We start from the raw sequence: 16,277 nt of genomic DNA, 5'->3' as shown, positions 1-16,277 counted from the left end.
CACACAGATAGTGACCCAAGCTAGGAATCGAACCTAAGTCCCTGGAGCTGTGAGGCAGCAGCACTAACCACTGTGCCACGGTGCCACTCTTGCCCAATTCCGAGAAACAAAATGTAGCTTGGGGACAAACTAAACTTTCAAACCATGAAAGATGACAGTGGCATTTTGTTCTAACCAATGGAAAGAGTGAAGGCCCTATCCAAGTCTGACACTTGATTTTCAGAGAAAACAAACTGACATGGTTTCAATTCCTGTAGCTCTATGGGACAGAGCAGTAGGAAACCATTTGTGGTACTCCTTATTTACAACTTTCAGACAATACTGCTACTCCTGGGGCAAGTGCATGATTTTCCCAATAAGCTAGATCCATTTTTCCAATGAACTAGTCAAACGAGAGCCATTTTGACACGTTCCATCACAGAATCCCTACAGTACAGTCCCTTAGGCCCATTGAGTTTGCACCAACTCTCCACCAGAGTAATTCACCCAAGTCCTATTCCCATAACCACACAAACCTACCCTGCTAATTCCCCTAACCTATACATCTTGGGACACTAAGGGACAAATTAGCATGACCAATCAACCTAACCTTAACATCTTTGGACTGTGGAAGGAAACCAGAGTACCCAGAGGAGACCCTCAGAGACACGGGGAGAAGGTGCAAACCCCACACAGGCAGTCACCCAAGGATGGAATTGAACCTGGGTCCCTGGCATTCTGAGAAGTAGTGCTAACCACTGTGCCACCGTGCTGCCCACAAAAGTTCCTGAAAGATGGAGATGAAGAGGGCTGCAAGGAGAAGGCTGAAAAAATGAGGATGGATTTTCAAATTACTGCCTGGAGTAATGGTGGCATTATGGATTGACTGCCTATAACACTGATTCAATAGAATAAAAATTGGGCAGTTTCTAACATGGATGTCTTATGCACTATACTAGTTCTGACAGCAAGTTAAACGTCTGCTCATTGAGGCTAAATGTCACATAGATGTAAGTGTCTTGGCAGCAAAGTTAGGTGAAGTCAGGCTAAGGTTGCCAAGATGAAGGTAAGTACTGTGGGGTAAAGACTAGAAAGACTTAGCTCAGGGACCAACTCTAAGGTTACTCATAGTTATGGAAATCTAATCAAGGATCCAGGGATGGAAATGAAATCCATAATAAAGTTTTGGGTAGGAACTGAAACGTTCTGGCTCAAAATCTCCAAATTAACTTCTGTTCCAGGTGCTAAATTGGGGAAAAGTTTGGCTCATCCATGACTGAAGGTCAGGCAACCAACTTGACAGCACAGAGGTATGTATGACTGTGAGGGAAATGATAACAATGGGTGTTGTCTCCATACACATAGAGGCTGGCCCAGTGTCAATAACTTAAAATAATTATTCTTGGGACATGGGTGCTGTTGACAAATACAGTCCTCATTTGCCATTCCTGATTGCCCTTGATTAGGTGGTGGTGAGTTGCCTTCTTAGAGTGGGAATTCCAAGGTTATGATCCAATGGGAAAAAAATTCTGGATGACATGTGACTTGAAGGGAATTTGCAAGAGGTGGTATTCCCATGCAGCTGCTGCCCTTGTCCTTCTGAATGGTAGAGATCACAGATTTCAGAGGTGTTTGTAAGAAGTCTTGGCAATTTGCTGCAGTCTGCCTTGTAGACAGTAAATACTGTAGCTAAGATGGTAGTTGACTGCCAAACAAGCAAAATGGTTTTTGTGTTGGACGGCGTCAATCTTTTAGAGTGTTGCTGATGTTGCATTCATCCAGCCAAGTGGAGAGTATTTCAAGACTTTGGTCTTTTAGTTGGTGGTCAGGCTATTTAGAATTCCTGGTCTCTGACTTGTTCTTGTCACAGCAGTATTTATATACTTGTCAAGTTAGGTCAATGTTGACATTCAGGGTGTTGATGGTATTTAGGAATGGTAGTACTCATTGAATGTCAAAGAGAGCTGGTCACACTTTCCTGTTGGAGATGGTTTTGCACAAATATTGCTTTCCAATTATCAGCCCAAACCTGAACGTTGTCTGGATCTTGCTGCGTGGAAGTATGGACAGCCCTGTTATGAATTATAGATGGTATTCGACACTGTGCAGATATCAGAAAGCTTCTCTACTTCAGTATGGTGGCAAGAGGGTATATAATTAACGAAGGTTACATCAACGTTCAAAGAATGGCAGCAATGTTAGCCTGACGTGGAATGACTCACTCTCATGTTGAATTGCATTGTTGAAAATAAGTAGCAATTATCTGGGATTTAAATGACTGACCTCAAACAATTACAATCATCTTCCTTTGTGCTTGGTATGACTCCAATCAGTGGAAAGCTTTTCTCCCCTTATCATTACCTCAGTTTTACTCAGGCTCCTTGATGCCATACTCAGTCAAATGCTACCTTAATGTTAAGGGCAGTAATTCTCACTCCGCCTCTTGGATTCAGCTCTTTTGTCTATGCTTGGACCAATGTTGTACCAAGGTCAGGAGCTGAGTGATCGTGGCAGTGGCACAGCGGCATTGTCACTGGATTAATAATCCAGAGGTAATCATCTGGGTCTATGAACATTTATGTTCAAATCCCACCAGGCCAGATGGCGAAATTTGAATTCAGTAAAAATCTGGATTTAAAAGTTGAATGATGAAACCATTGCCTATTGTTCTAAAAACCAACCTGATACATTAATGCCCTTTAGGGAAGGAAATATGCCATTCTTGGTCTGGGCTACATTTGACTCGGATCTACAGCAATGTGGTTGACTCTTAAATACCCTCTGAAACAGCCAAAGAAGTCACTCAAGGGCAATTGGCGATGAGCAACAAATGCTGGTCCAGCCAACGATGAAGCCATTCCATGACTGAATCATGAGAAAAAACTAAGCATCAGTGAGCATCCATCATTTTGCTGATGATTGTGAGTAGACTGATGGGGCAGTAAATGGTTGGGTTGGAATTGTGCTGTGTATTTTGGCAATTTTCCATGTTAGCAGTGCTGCAGTGAAGTAGCTTGGTTCAGGGACATGGTTATCTCTGGAGCACACATCTTGTTGCTGAAAATGTTATTAAGATCTTTGTGTGTCCTGTGCCTTCAGCAATTTTTTTGACATCGTATGGACTAAATCAAATTTATTGAAGACTGGCATCTATGCTGCTGGGGACATCAGGGAGAGTCCAAAATAGATCATCTGCTCAACCCTTCTGGCTGAGGAAGGTTGCAAATGCTTCAGTTTTGACTTTTGTATTAATATGCAATAAAAGGTGGTGACAACACTGAATATCAACTGGGCCAATATCTCACAGTCAAATGGCAATTAAATGGAAACCCAGTGGAAAATAAATCTATCATTTAGACGCGAAGATGGTCAAATCATATGATGAAACTCTCTGCAGTGGTGTTATTGTTCCCTCATTTGTACCACTTTCAGTATTCAGCCAAAATATCATACATACTCAAGTGCACAAATTGACCCCATGATTTTGAGACCAAAAATCATTGTTTCTCATTTATCTCATGTAAAGCTGAATCTACTTTTTCAGAGATCAAAGCCCAAAAGATCAGAAACAAAGTATAATCTTTACAATCACATTAAAAACCTCAATTTATTATTCATTAAAACAGTTACACATACCATAATTCCTCCAGTTCATACTTGTCATTTAAGAAATGAATAATGTAACTTTCTTGATTTTTGCAGGGAAGAAACTAACAAATTGGAGAAGAGTAATAAGCAGCGTACGTGAAAACAGGATGTAGGGACCAACTTCCAGAGCAACCTTGAAATAAATCAACACCCGTGGCTAGTGCCCTCAATCATGGCCCTCAGCCTTCCTGGGGAGAGGAGGGAAGGCTCAGGAAATGCCAACTGGATACTCACGCATGCTAACAATGCAAGAAGGCAGCTCACCTTCTCAAGGGCAATTAGGGTTGGGCAATAAATGCTGGCCGAGCTAGCAATACCTACATGCCATGAATGACTTAAAAAAAATTCCCCTGCAGTAGGGCTTGGATTGCAGGCTGGAAATCATGAGCATGATATTCTCCAATGCTGCTGTCCTTCCCTTTCCCCGACTCCAGAGAAACATTGAAACCACAGGTCCAGCCAATGCTCCCTCTTTTAGAGCATGGGGGCTTGAATAAGGGTCCTTAATAAAAACACAAGAGGCAGAGATGTTATAGGACCTAGGCCGATTTGTGAAGTCAAAATGAAGTCACAGATTTTGGCTGGAATTTTCCAACCGTTCACACCAGTGGGATTTTCCCATCCTGCTGCAGTGAATGGAGATTTGGCTTGTTGCCAAATTTTTCGTCTTCGCTGCAGCGGGAATATGGTGTTAATGGGCGGTACAATTGCACCCCTTTTCTTTATAGAGACAGTTTATTGACTAGTTCAGTCTCACAACTCTCCTCCTATTACACCCAGTGTCCCAGCCATCTCCTATTTATATGTACTCAAAGACAACTAATAACCATCAACTGTTTCTCTTAATCTTAACAAGGTAATTGGAATGGCATTAGCAGAGAGAGATAATAAACAGCAGCTAAACTTTCTCCATGACCTTGCAAATTATTTTGCGAGGTATGTTTGGTGTGCTCAGTGGACGTGTTTCAGTTCAAAGTCCCTTGAAAACATTTTAACTGTCAATCCCTTACCTTTTTGCCTCAAGAATGGGGCTCAAACATTTGTCATTTACACAAGTATATACAGAATGCAACAAAATCAACACATTCAGCATTTTCTTAGTTTATTTAGAGAGCTTTATTAAATACATTTTAACTATTAATTGATTACATTTTATTTTGTATTAAGAACATATAATCTATTAAAATGCACTGAATGTATGAGACAAACAGCACTCTGTAATTCGTGGATTAATGTACCAAAACATACAGATTTTGGATTTCTAACAAAATCATCTGTGGCAAAACTAAAACTGCCAAATTTCATTAACTGAATCTATTAAAACAATGACATTGTAAATCATTTACAAAACCACAATATAATAAGTGCAGGAACAAATCCCTCTTTAATTCTGGAAACAAGAACAACATTGACAAAAGGTAACAGTTTTCCTATATTTTTGCCAGTCTAATATTTAACTTGCACCATTTATTATTACAACCCAGTTACTGTCCAAGTGGATTACTCAGCCTGATAGTAGCTGTTTTAGAAAGGAAATCCATTCTCTGGGTGAGTCCAAATTGTGATACTAAAATCCCTGGCCACCTAGTCCAAGGCAGTTCAAAGATTTCAGTTCAATTTGTACTCATTGTTGTTATTCACTGGTTGTCCTGTCTGCATTCTATGCATCGGAAGATTTAAATAGGTCCGTTCTTGCCATAATCACTTTATCTGGTGGATAGATCATAAGTAATAACTTTAAAACCCATAAATATTTGCTGCCTATGATATTCTCAATTCAACAGGGCTATTTATTTTACACTTGATTGGCTTGAAAATATTTCTCTTGGGTCAAGTGTCAGGATGCATCTCTTGGGAATCTCAATTCAATGAGGCCTTGGATCAGAATAAGGTGCCTTGATTTACATGGTGCAGCCTATGCCAAAATGTGCCACAAAGGATCTTCTTTGGACATGAAGTGTGTGGGAGCAAAAAGCATTGCTTGTCAGCTGTTTATAAGGCCACATAAAATATTGACAATTAGTCTGTAAAATGTACTAATAAATGTCCTGTAATGCATGTCTTATTTTGCAGGTCCAGATGTGAGAGACACACACACACACACACACACACACACACACACTCTCCTGGTGAGGCTAGTTGTCTACTTCTAAGCATTAGCAGCTATCTGATGACCAAGGCCAGAGTGGACGAAATGCCACACATTATAATCTCCTCCTTCTGTGCCTGGCATTTTAACACGCGTCTCACAACATCAGGTTAAAGTCCAACAGGTTTATTTGGTAGCACAAGCCACTAGCTTGTCCAACGCTGGCATCTCCAAATCATTTTAACAATGAGGCCATGCTTGGGATAGTTGGATGTTCTGCTCCAAAAAAGGTTGACAGAAGCTTGAAGTGAAGTCTGGGACTGATGTGTTAATATCCCAGGCTATTTTCTGGGCCAGCAGTCACACACCCATCAATTTAGATCAAGAATGTGCCAGAAAGGCCGGCGAAAATTCAAGATCTCCCTGTAACCTGTGAGAATATACACCTAAATGTCCCACAAGACCACATGGTTTGGATACCCCAGCTCTAGTTTTTAATGATGTAAATTCATAAAAAAGATCCTTTCCCAGAGGCATCACTTGCTGAAAGAAAACTAGGCCCTGTCAATTTGTGCTCCTGACCATCACACCTTCACCTGCCAGGAACCTCCACCGTTAAAAATGAAAAAACTTGCTGAGGCCAGGAGACATTCCCTGATATGCATCAGGGTAGCTACTCATGCATGTCAATGTTATAGCTGAAATATCCATCCAGTGGAAAAGCCAAAAGCATCCGGATGAAGCTTGCCTGTAAAAATGCCACTTCAAGGAAAAGAAAATGGGCTTTTGACTTTAAGAGACTAGTCTATGACCTTCGCCAGCCTACTTCACTGCTCCTCCTAACCTGACCAGGTTTACCTCAGCCAACCAAGGCAGTGGGTCTGACTGAGAGACTGCGCCAAGCCTATTCTTTACCAGGAGGGTCCCTCACATCCCCTCTCTACCACAGCCCAAACCCGCTAAGGGTGATAGGTATGCTTGGGTAGAAAGGCCCCAATGTGTTCAGCAGATGTTGCTGACACACTGAAGGTATGGTGGGAGAATATCTGAATGGCTGCAGAGTTTTCATGGCTTTAATTGATAGCTGAATTCTTACCAACAATGGGAAGACCATTAGAAAGACAGTGGCATTAATTTGTGCGAGGGGCGGTAAGGAGTAAAATCAAAATTAAGTTTCTCTTAACTCAAGAGAAGATGCTTCTGGCTCTTTTGCAGTAAACTACTGCAGTAAACTACTGCAACATTATTTTGCAAATGAAAACAAAAGGCCCATTTTATAGGCAAGTAAATGTGTTGAAGAATTGTATGAATGCCCAACTAATAATGGAGGTCCACCCATTCCCTAATTTTGGGGTTTGCAAATGCATGATTAGCTGCAAACATGCCAGTCTGAATTAGGGTTAAAACATTTTTAATACATGAATGATCATCTACTATTCTATAAAAATTGTTTTAAGATGCATTATATATGAAAACTAAGCCAGAAGGTACAGCGCTACAATTCAGCCGCACACATCTCTTCCTGCATGAGCTTAGGATAAAATGAAGGATGCAGCCCCTCAGAAATTAAGCCTGATGTCCAAATGTTGCAACATGATCTTCAGTGTTCAGCTAAAGCTACCAAAATGTTAATGTAAACAGTACAAGATTTCTCCTCACCAATGATTCAATGCATAGGAGTCAATGAGCATAGTCAGCCCATCAACCTTATAAAAATCTTCAAAGTTCTTCAAAATTTAACATATTGTTTGCAACATCTGACCAGGCAGGATATTGAGCTCCATCCATTTCTGAAGCCACTTGATTGCTACTCTCTAAAGCATGGTTCACACCACCAATGGCTGCATCACAATCTGGACATTTTGCTCTTTGCATTGCACCTCCGCACTCTGTGATAACGTAGACATGTCCATTTGGGCACTTATACCAGTGACCTTGGCGAAGGCCCATTGCCTTCACTATCAACACTTTCTCTGCCTCGGATATAGCAAGACCAGTTTCAGGTAGAACCGACTTCAGTGTTTTCATTTTCTCTTTAACAAACCTCTCGTCATCTTCAGTGAACTTTTTTGTGCACTCGAGGATCTTCTGCACACACGCGATATCGTGTTCCGTTGAAAAATCTAGCTTTCTGCCTGATGCCATGTTGCGCCGCACATAAAGATCAGAAAGAAATGTTAGCCTCTGAATTTCACTTTGAAGATCAATAAGCTCCTGCCCTGTGAACCTCCCTCGAGATTTATCTATCCACTTCAAACACTCAAGCAACTTAGTATTGAGCTTGGCTTTCAGGGGAAAATTTAATCTCATTTCCTGACGTTTAAGTTCGGCAAGTCTGGAGAGAAATGCAATTTTATTCTCAATAACAGTCAGACCCTGTAATGACAGGGGAGATGACTGTAGCGCAGAAGACAGGTTTTTATCCTGCTCTGGGAATTGTTCAGCTATAATGGAGTGCTTCTTCAGTTCAGACTCCAGCTGTTTCCTAAGTTGGTTATTTTTCTCTGCATCTCCTTGGACAATCTTCTTGACTTTTTCAATTTCACAGAGACTGTTTTTTATTATGGTCCCATAGCGCAAATTCTTCCTGATGGGCATTCGGCACTTTGGACAATCCTTCAGCTTTATGACTGTGTTATTGTCTTCTGCCTCCTGATTCATGTACTGGTCAAAACTAGTCACCTCAAAAATATGGCAGCAGTCTTCCAGCTGAACAAATCTGGCATCGGGCTCATCTTCATTCCCGAAGAAGATTTCAGTGAGTTCAGCAGTATTGCATACACGACACAGTTTAGGACAAGGCTCGCCACAAAGGCCAACACAAGGGTGCTGACATTTCAGGAGTTTCCTGCATGGCTTATTGCAAGGAGGCCTGTCGCAGGGCTCTGAGCAGAGCTTATGGCACCTATAGTGCCGACAGACCCATTCGCAAGGCTCCACACAAGGCGTGCACAGCTCCCCGCACTTCCTGCCACATTTACTGTGCTTGCATAAGTTTTCGCAACGCCGCTGGCATGGTGGGCATTGGTTTGTGCAGGGTTCCAGGCACTCGTGTGAACAGATTAGCAACCGCCTGCAAGGCTGTTTGCAACTCTCATGAAAGCGGCCTTCGTGGCAACGATGGCAAGATCCAGGACAGCTGTGGCCGCAGTCCAGGTGCATTGTGCATTTTTCTTTGCAAGGAACACATCGTCCAATCTTTGCAGCCTCTTTTATGTAACACTCCACTTCCTGGACGTGATCACATTTGAGGGTTATTGATACTTCTATGGTGCAGATTGCACAGTCTTCTCCACAAGCTGCAGAACATTTATGGCCGCAGTGCAGGATTTTTGAACACGGTTCCTTACAGACAAAATCTTCTGGCTTCTTAGAGCAAGGCACTTTCTGCAAGTGCCCGCACTGAGGAATCACTTTATCCACCTTGACTTGGCATTTGCCACATTTCTCGTAGCAGGACTTTGCACACCTATGTCCATCATTACAAAGTACTTTCTGACAGGGTTTCAAGCAATTAAATTGCTTGTGCTCCATATCGTATGGATGGCATGCTCTGGTACAAACATGGCCACAGTCTAGCCTGTACTCACAAGGCAGGCTGCAACCTCCCTCGGGCACTTTGCTGAAATCTTCTGCTTTGGACACCAGGGTCATTGTTTTTGGGTGATTCTGACAGGTCAACAGCAGTGAGTTACCGATGTTGGCTTTTTCACGCAGCGTATGCATGATCTTGCTCCACAGAGGAACATTTGCTAGAATACTCATGTTTCCAATGCAGTAAAGACCTTTCTTGGCTCGAGAGAGCGCCACACAGACTCTGTTTGCTATTTGCAAGAATCCCACATTGCCTTTCTTATTGCTCCTCACTAGCGAAAGCAGAATAATATCATTCTCCTCTCCCTGGTATTTGTCAACCACGTGCACCTTCACGCCAGCAAATTTCTTGGACGGCATCATCTTGCGCAACGTGAAGAGCTGGCCTGTATAGGTGGTGAGGATGGTAATCTGAGAAGGCTGGTAATCCTGACAGATGAGATAGTAACAAAGTGCTACAACAAAGGCGGCTTCATGCAGGTTCTGATGGCTCTTCCCATCCTGGATTTCCTCTTCGGGGTAATCGTGTTCTACAAAGAACAGGTTTGAAGAGATGCCCTGTGGAGAAAATTGTGTGAAAGGAGAGATTAAAACAAAGTACGGAAAAACAAGACAATGCAACAAATTCCCCAACTAACTAAAATTGTGTTATGCGGAACACAAAACACATTGGTACAGACAACACAGAGACAGATTGGAAGTATCTGTTTTACTGAGGGACTATGGAACCATGCTTTGAGAAGACCTCAAATGAAACTAACAGGGATGCCTGGCATTTCTTTTGCAAAAGATTTGAGACCTTTAATTTTGAAATGGTTCTGGCCACCAAATATGTGGTGTATTGTCACCCATGAAATTAAACTGTACTGGCAATGCCATTCTATACACTGCATCATAAAGAAGTAATGGCAACATTAAATACTTGACTTCTTTAGTGTGGTGGTGCTGCCAGGCAGCGCTGATTTATTGCAGGTCAGCACTTTTAAAATCTCGAACTTAAATGCTTCCTGCTGGGCCACCTGTAACCTATGTTATTCAGGCTGCTTTAGAATGAGGCATGCAGGATTAAATGTGGGGATGTACATCTGATGTGATTTGGAGATTTTTTAGCTATTTTTTGTTATTCTAGTGACTAACATGAGAAGCCTTCACACTTGCTACTTTATTACATCTATTTCAACACACTCCTGGCCAGTTTCCCATATGCTACCCTTCATAATCTTGATGTCATCTCTCTTGTTCACATGGTAACTTTTACCAAGGCCAGCCCATCTCTCACTTGTATTGACGAACCTATATTGGGTTCTGGATAAACAATGCCTCTATTTTTGAAATTCTTGTTCTTGATTTTAAATCCTTCCATGGCCTCAACCTACCTCTGTAATCTCCTCCAACCCTATAATATTGCTTCTTTAAATCTATTTTCAAGATCACCCTCAATTTTAATTGCTCCTTCGCTGATGGCCATACCTTCAGTTGTCCAGGCCCTAAGCTCTGGAATTTCCTCCCTAAACCTTTACATCCCGCTCTTTCTCTCTCTTTCATTTTTCATGATGTTCCTTAAAGCTTACCTTTCCAAAGAAGCCTTGGGTCAGCTCCCCTAATCTCACTTTACGAGGTACAGTGTCAAATTTACTTTATAATGTCCTATGAAGTGCTTTGGGACATTTTATTATGTTAAAGATACCAGGATTTTCTTCATTCATAGGCTGTGGGTCTTGTTAATTATTTATTTTCCATCTTTAATTGTCCTAAAGAAAGTGCTGGTGAGCCCACTTCTTGTAATCCATGTGGTTTAGGTGCACCATAGTACTGCTCAGAGGGGAGTTTGAGGATTTTGACCCAGCGACTGTGGAGAAATGGCCGTGTAAATGCAAGTATTGTTGTCAACAAAAGCTTTCATAATCACAAATGTTTCAGCGGCATCACTAAACTACTGCAATGATCAGAGTGAAACCACTGTAAATGCTATTCATTTTGTACTCCTTTCATTCCCCTCAAAAAAGGACTAATCACAAATGTAGAAATGCAGTTCAAACCTTGATGTTTTCATAATTCAGCACAGATGGGTGATTCTCCAGTTGTTCATAGATGTGAGGACTCAAAAGTGCAGCTATTTCAGGCCTCATGCGATGCTGGAATACATAAAATCAATGGCAGAATTATTACTTTGTCCCGATTGTTAACCTCCCCCATACAACCTAGTTTAGATTCCATAGATATTAAGCTCATGGGGAAATGAATCGAAGTCAGTCATGGATATCTTCTTGGATTTAATGGAGTCTGCTACTCCCTTAAGCATTCTAAGTATCTTGCATTCATGAAACTTGATTTGTGCTCAATCTCTCAGTATGTCAGCATCTGCTTGAATCCTGGCCAAGTGATTGTGGCAGAAAAATGTGACAACTATAATAATCAGGAGGGGAAGGTAGGTAGTTAGGTGATCGAAAGGAAAGGCATCAAAAAGAGCAAGAAGCGACTCTCATAGGTGAGATGGCCTGGGGTTCGGAGGAAGCTTGCAAAGGCAGAGATATTGGCTACAGAACTGGTATGTTCTGGGAAAGTGGAAAATAGTAGTTTTACGATTCCCTTGGGCAAATGACACCAAATAAAAAAAGTAAATTTCATTTTAAATAGTTGATGCAAAAAAGAAATGTTTAACTCAGTCCTATAAGTATTTCCATCCCTGATCACATAAATATGGCACTATATAAGTACACAATTCCACAAGATGCTGTCCTTTATTCATGCAGGATTGGTCAGAAGTCCTATCCCACAACAGCTTTCACCTTTGAGTTTCACGGGTATGATTATCATCAGCAGGGCACACTTCCTCAAACCTTCTCTCCTTCAGGCCACGACAGTCCTGATGGTGTAGTTTTCCAGAGTTCCTTTCAACCAACCAGCAATTACACCTCAATTCACGGTTTAGCCACTTCTGGGAAAACAAGAGGGTGCCTAGGCAGTTGCTGGCTTTCTGTCCCACCTTTGGCTCTGTCCACATTCCTGCTGCCTCGGAAAAGCAACCAGCATAATCAAGGACCCCACGCACCTTGGACATACTCTCTTCCACCTTCTTCCGTCGGGAAAAAGATACAAAAGTCTGAGATGACGTACCAACCGACTCAAAAAGTAGCTTTTCATTGCTGCCATCAAACCTACCTCGCATTAAGTTGACCTTTCTCTACACCCTAGCTATGACTGCAACACCACATTCTTCACCCCTTTCTCTACATATGGTATGCTTTCTGTATAGTGCGCAAGAAAAATACTTTTTACTGTATACTAATGTGACAATAATAAATCAAATCAAAATGAAATCCATTGGTGCATCCTGAAATTCACTTTAATCTTAAAATGGCTTTTCAATTTTCTCCATAGCTTGGCTGGATTCATCTGGTCATTATCAGACTGACCAAAACTATTAAGGTTGCACACAACTTCACTTCCAATGGTGATCCTAACTTTGATAGCTTGCTTCTATGGATTCAGAGCCCCATGATCATGGAAGTATTGTTGAATCCCCTGTTTCAATAGTCTGAAAATAGTCTGATGTTTTCCAGTCAATCTCTGGAAATCTTCCTGCCATTATCTCAGCCCTTTATTCGCTAAGCAGCAACTGTTGCTTTACGAGTTGTGGCTGCAGAGATGAGAAGGAGCCATGCTTTTTTAAATGTTGTTTTCTTCTCAGTTTGGTTGGCTCATTACAGCTGCCACCATATTGCACTATCACTTTCCAGACTAATACAAGCCCAGTTGAAGGCAGGCGTAGAAGGTGAACACAGATCTTTAATGAAGACTTCTACAACTGCTGCTCACTGTGCAGACCAACTAAGATGGCTGCTCCATAACGTGACACTGCGTCACTTCCTATGACAAAACGATTTACATAATATATGTAAGTAAGTATACTTTACAAATGGGTAAGCACACTATCACAATAATATCCCACCTAAGTCGTTCATTTTAATGAGCTAAATTGGAACAGTAACCAACAGTAGGTCTACTAGTGCCTCGGTATATGCTGGGTCCACACTCTCACTAACACACACACATATCACACCCTTGATGTTAGTGATGTTCCTCGGTTAAGTTCTTGGTTTGTCGGCTGACTCTGTTGCTATAGCACGAGACTGAAACATGTGTTGTGGATGTGGAAGTTGTGGGAACTTAATGACTGGGAATTTCTGAACAAGACAACTTTAAAGATCATTCAATGCACTTCAGCTGTCTCTCATACCGCATTTTATACCTGTTGACAGAAGGAAGAATTTGTGCCTGGGGAGATTTTGCTCATCACAAATTCCTTCACGTTAACAGTCAATTAGGATTAATGTAATAGCAGAAGAGATTTTCAAGCAGTTTATCACTTGCGTGGCTGAATCAGCTACATTATAAATAACCAGTTCTTGAGAAAACAGCATCGTGTAATTTTATGCTTATTTTTATGGCAGAAAATGTCACCCTTTTAACCAGTTAAACAATAGCTGTGCCCCAGCATCATTGAAATGAGGCTGTCAAAATACTTTTGATGCATTTCACCCATTCTCACCTGATAATCTAGTCGTACGTATGGAACGTTGACTTTTACAAGACGTTCAAATAAAGACACTTCCAGGTAGAAGTTTCTGGCTAGATCGTACACTGTAGCACTGGGCCGAAGCTGTCAGGAAAGCATTTTGTGTTAATAACTGGGCATAAGAGGCATAGAAAGCACAAGGAAATTCACATAACTGGGTCATTATCAATAATCAGACCACCACATCCATCAAAGCTGCTGGAAATATTGAAAGAATAATTGCTTTGTAGTTTCAAATGCACAAATAGCATTTTTTTAATACTCGTTCATGGGCTGTGGGTGTCACTGGCTGGGACAACATTTATTGCCTATCCCTAATTGCCCTTCAACTGAATGGCTCGCTAGAGGACATTTAAGAGTCAACCATATTGCAGTGAATCTGGAGTCACGTGTAGGCCAGACCAGGTAAGGATGGCAGATTTCCTCCCCTAAAGAACATTAGTGAACTAGATAGGTTTTTGCAACAGTTGACAATGGCATCACAATCATCGATAGACTTTTAATTCCAGATTTTTATTGAATTCAAATTTCACCATCTGCTTTGGTGGTCCTGGGGTTTGTGTCTCTGGATTACTAGTCCAGTGACAAAACTAATATACACCACCTCGCCCATAAAGTAACATTCAATTATAGCCATTGGGTGGGCATCAACAAAAGCACACAGTCTGCAGCTTGGCAAATTTGAAGAAGTTATAACCTCAAGAAACACAAAAATTAAGTACTGTCACTTCATGGCTGAAAGTATTGACCTGAATTTTCTACAGGAGAAAGTGTCATATGTATGGGACACTTTGTAATATTTCTGCTTCTGGGCTAGAAGCACAGGAAGGTGCATTCATGATTTGGTCAAAAATGTTGATTTTCAGCCTCCACTTTCAATAAGCCTGATGACAGGAAGAAAAAGTGAGAAAGTTTACTGTTTAGCTGTACAGCAGAAGGTAATGGCAAACCAAGCATGCACCAATCCAATGGACATCTTTGGTCACCAATGCTCTCTTAGAATGTACTATCTGATGGAAGAAGAGGATAATATGTATAAACTGTACAGCACAACTAAAAGTATGGCTGGGGAGAAAGGTGGCAGAGAAAAGCCAGGGAATAGCTGTAAGATCTGTGAGCCTAATGTCAATGTTGGGTAAGATGTTGGAGGGGATTCTAATGAGACAGGATCTACATGCATTTGGAAAGGCAAGGACTGATTAGGAATAGTCAGCATGGCTTTGTGCATGGGAAATTGTGTCTTACAAATTTGATAGTGAATTTTGAAAGTATGACCAAGAAAATAGAAAATAGAGGCTGGATAGGCTGGACCATTTTCCTTGGAGCATACGAGGATGAGGGGTGCCCTTATATTATGGTAGATATTGGCCACATGGATTTTAGCAAGATACCGCATGGTAGACTGGTCAGTAAAGTTTGATCACATAAGATCCTGAGAGAACTAGCCAAACTGGATACAAAACTGACTTGCCAGTAGGAGACAGAGGGTGGTGGTACAGGGTTGTTTTTCAGACTGGAGACCTGTGACCAATGGTGTGCTGCAAGGATTAGTGCTCTTTGGCATTTATATAAATGATTTGGATGAGTATAAAGTATGCATTGTTAATAAGTTTGTGGACCTCACCAAAATTGGTGGTGTAGTGGACAATACAGAAGGTTATCTAAGACTACCATGGGATCTTGATCAATAGCGCCAGTGGGCCAATGAATGGTAAATGGAGTGTAATGCAGATAAATGCGAGGTGTTGCATTTTGGTGAGACAAACCAGGGCAGGACTTGCACAGTTAATGGTAGGGCCACAGTTAGTGGAGTGTTGTCGAACAGAGAGACCTAAGGGTGCAGGTACATAGTTTCTTGAAAGTGGCATCATAGGTAGACAGGATGGCAAAGAAGGCATTTGGCACACTTGCCTTCATAGGTCAGAGCATTGAGTACAGGAGTTGAGGCATGATATTACAACTGTACAAGGCATTGGTAAGGCCACATTTGGAGTACTGCATACAGTTCTGGTCATCCTGCTATAGGGAGATGTTATTAAACTGGAAAGGGTGCAAGAAAGACTTACATGGATGTTACCAAGACTGGAAGATTTGAATTATAAAGGGAGGCTGGATAGATTGGGACTTTTTCCTTAGGGCATAGGAGGATGAGGGGTGACCTTATAGAGATTTATAAAATCATGAGGGGCATAGATAAGGTGAATAGCCAAGGTCTTTTCCCCAGGGTGGGAGAGTCCAAAACTAGAGGGCATAGGTTTAAGGCGAGAGGAGAAAAATTTAAAAGCGACCTGAGAGTCAACATTTTTCACTCAGTGGGTGGTGCATGTATGGAATGAGCTGCCAGAGGAGGTGGAAGAGGTGAGTACAATAACAACATTTAAAAGACAT

The 16,277-nt window shown here is 41.5% G+C and overlaps 1 protein-coding gene across 4 annotated transcripts in view; it reads right to left on the bottom strand.

Moving 5' to 3' along the window:
* Positions 1 to 4,698: 4,698 nt before the first annotated feature.
* The window catches only part of znfx1 (zinc finger, NFX1-type containing 1), a 51,272-nt gene continuing 39,693 nt past the window's right edge, over positions 4,699 to 16,277 (bottom strand). For all 4 annotated transcript variants that reach the window (XM_080205022.1, XM_080205024.1, XM_080205023.1 and 1 more), the window contains exons 12-14: positions 13,863 to 13,973; positions 11,350 to 11,445; positions 4,699 to 9,868 (exon numbers count right to left, since the gene is read on the bottom strand). In XM_080205022.1, coding sequence (XP_080061148.1) covers positions 7,436 to 9,868; positions 11,350 to 11,445; positions 13,863 to 13,973 — 2,640 coding nt within the window. In that variant the 3' untranslated portion in view covers positions 4,699 to 7,435. The remainder of the gene's footprint in view (positions 9,869 to 11,349; positions 11,446 to 13,862; positions 13,974 to 16,277) is intronic.

The sequence above is a fragment of the Carcharhinus amblyrhynchos genome, chromosome 16, assembly GCF_965287045.1.
Source record: "Carcharhinus amblyrhynchos chromosome 16, sCarAmb.v2.hapA, whole genome shotgun sequence".
In the NCBI taxonomy this organism is placed as follows: Eukaryota; Metazoa; Chordata; class Chondrichthyes; order Carcharhiniformes; family Carcharhinidae; genus Carcharhinus; species Carcharhinus amblyrhynchos.
This window is presented reverse-complemented; position numbering and strand designations above follow the sequence as displayed.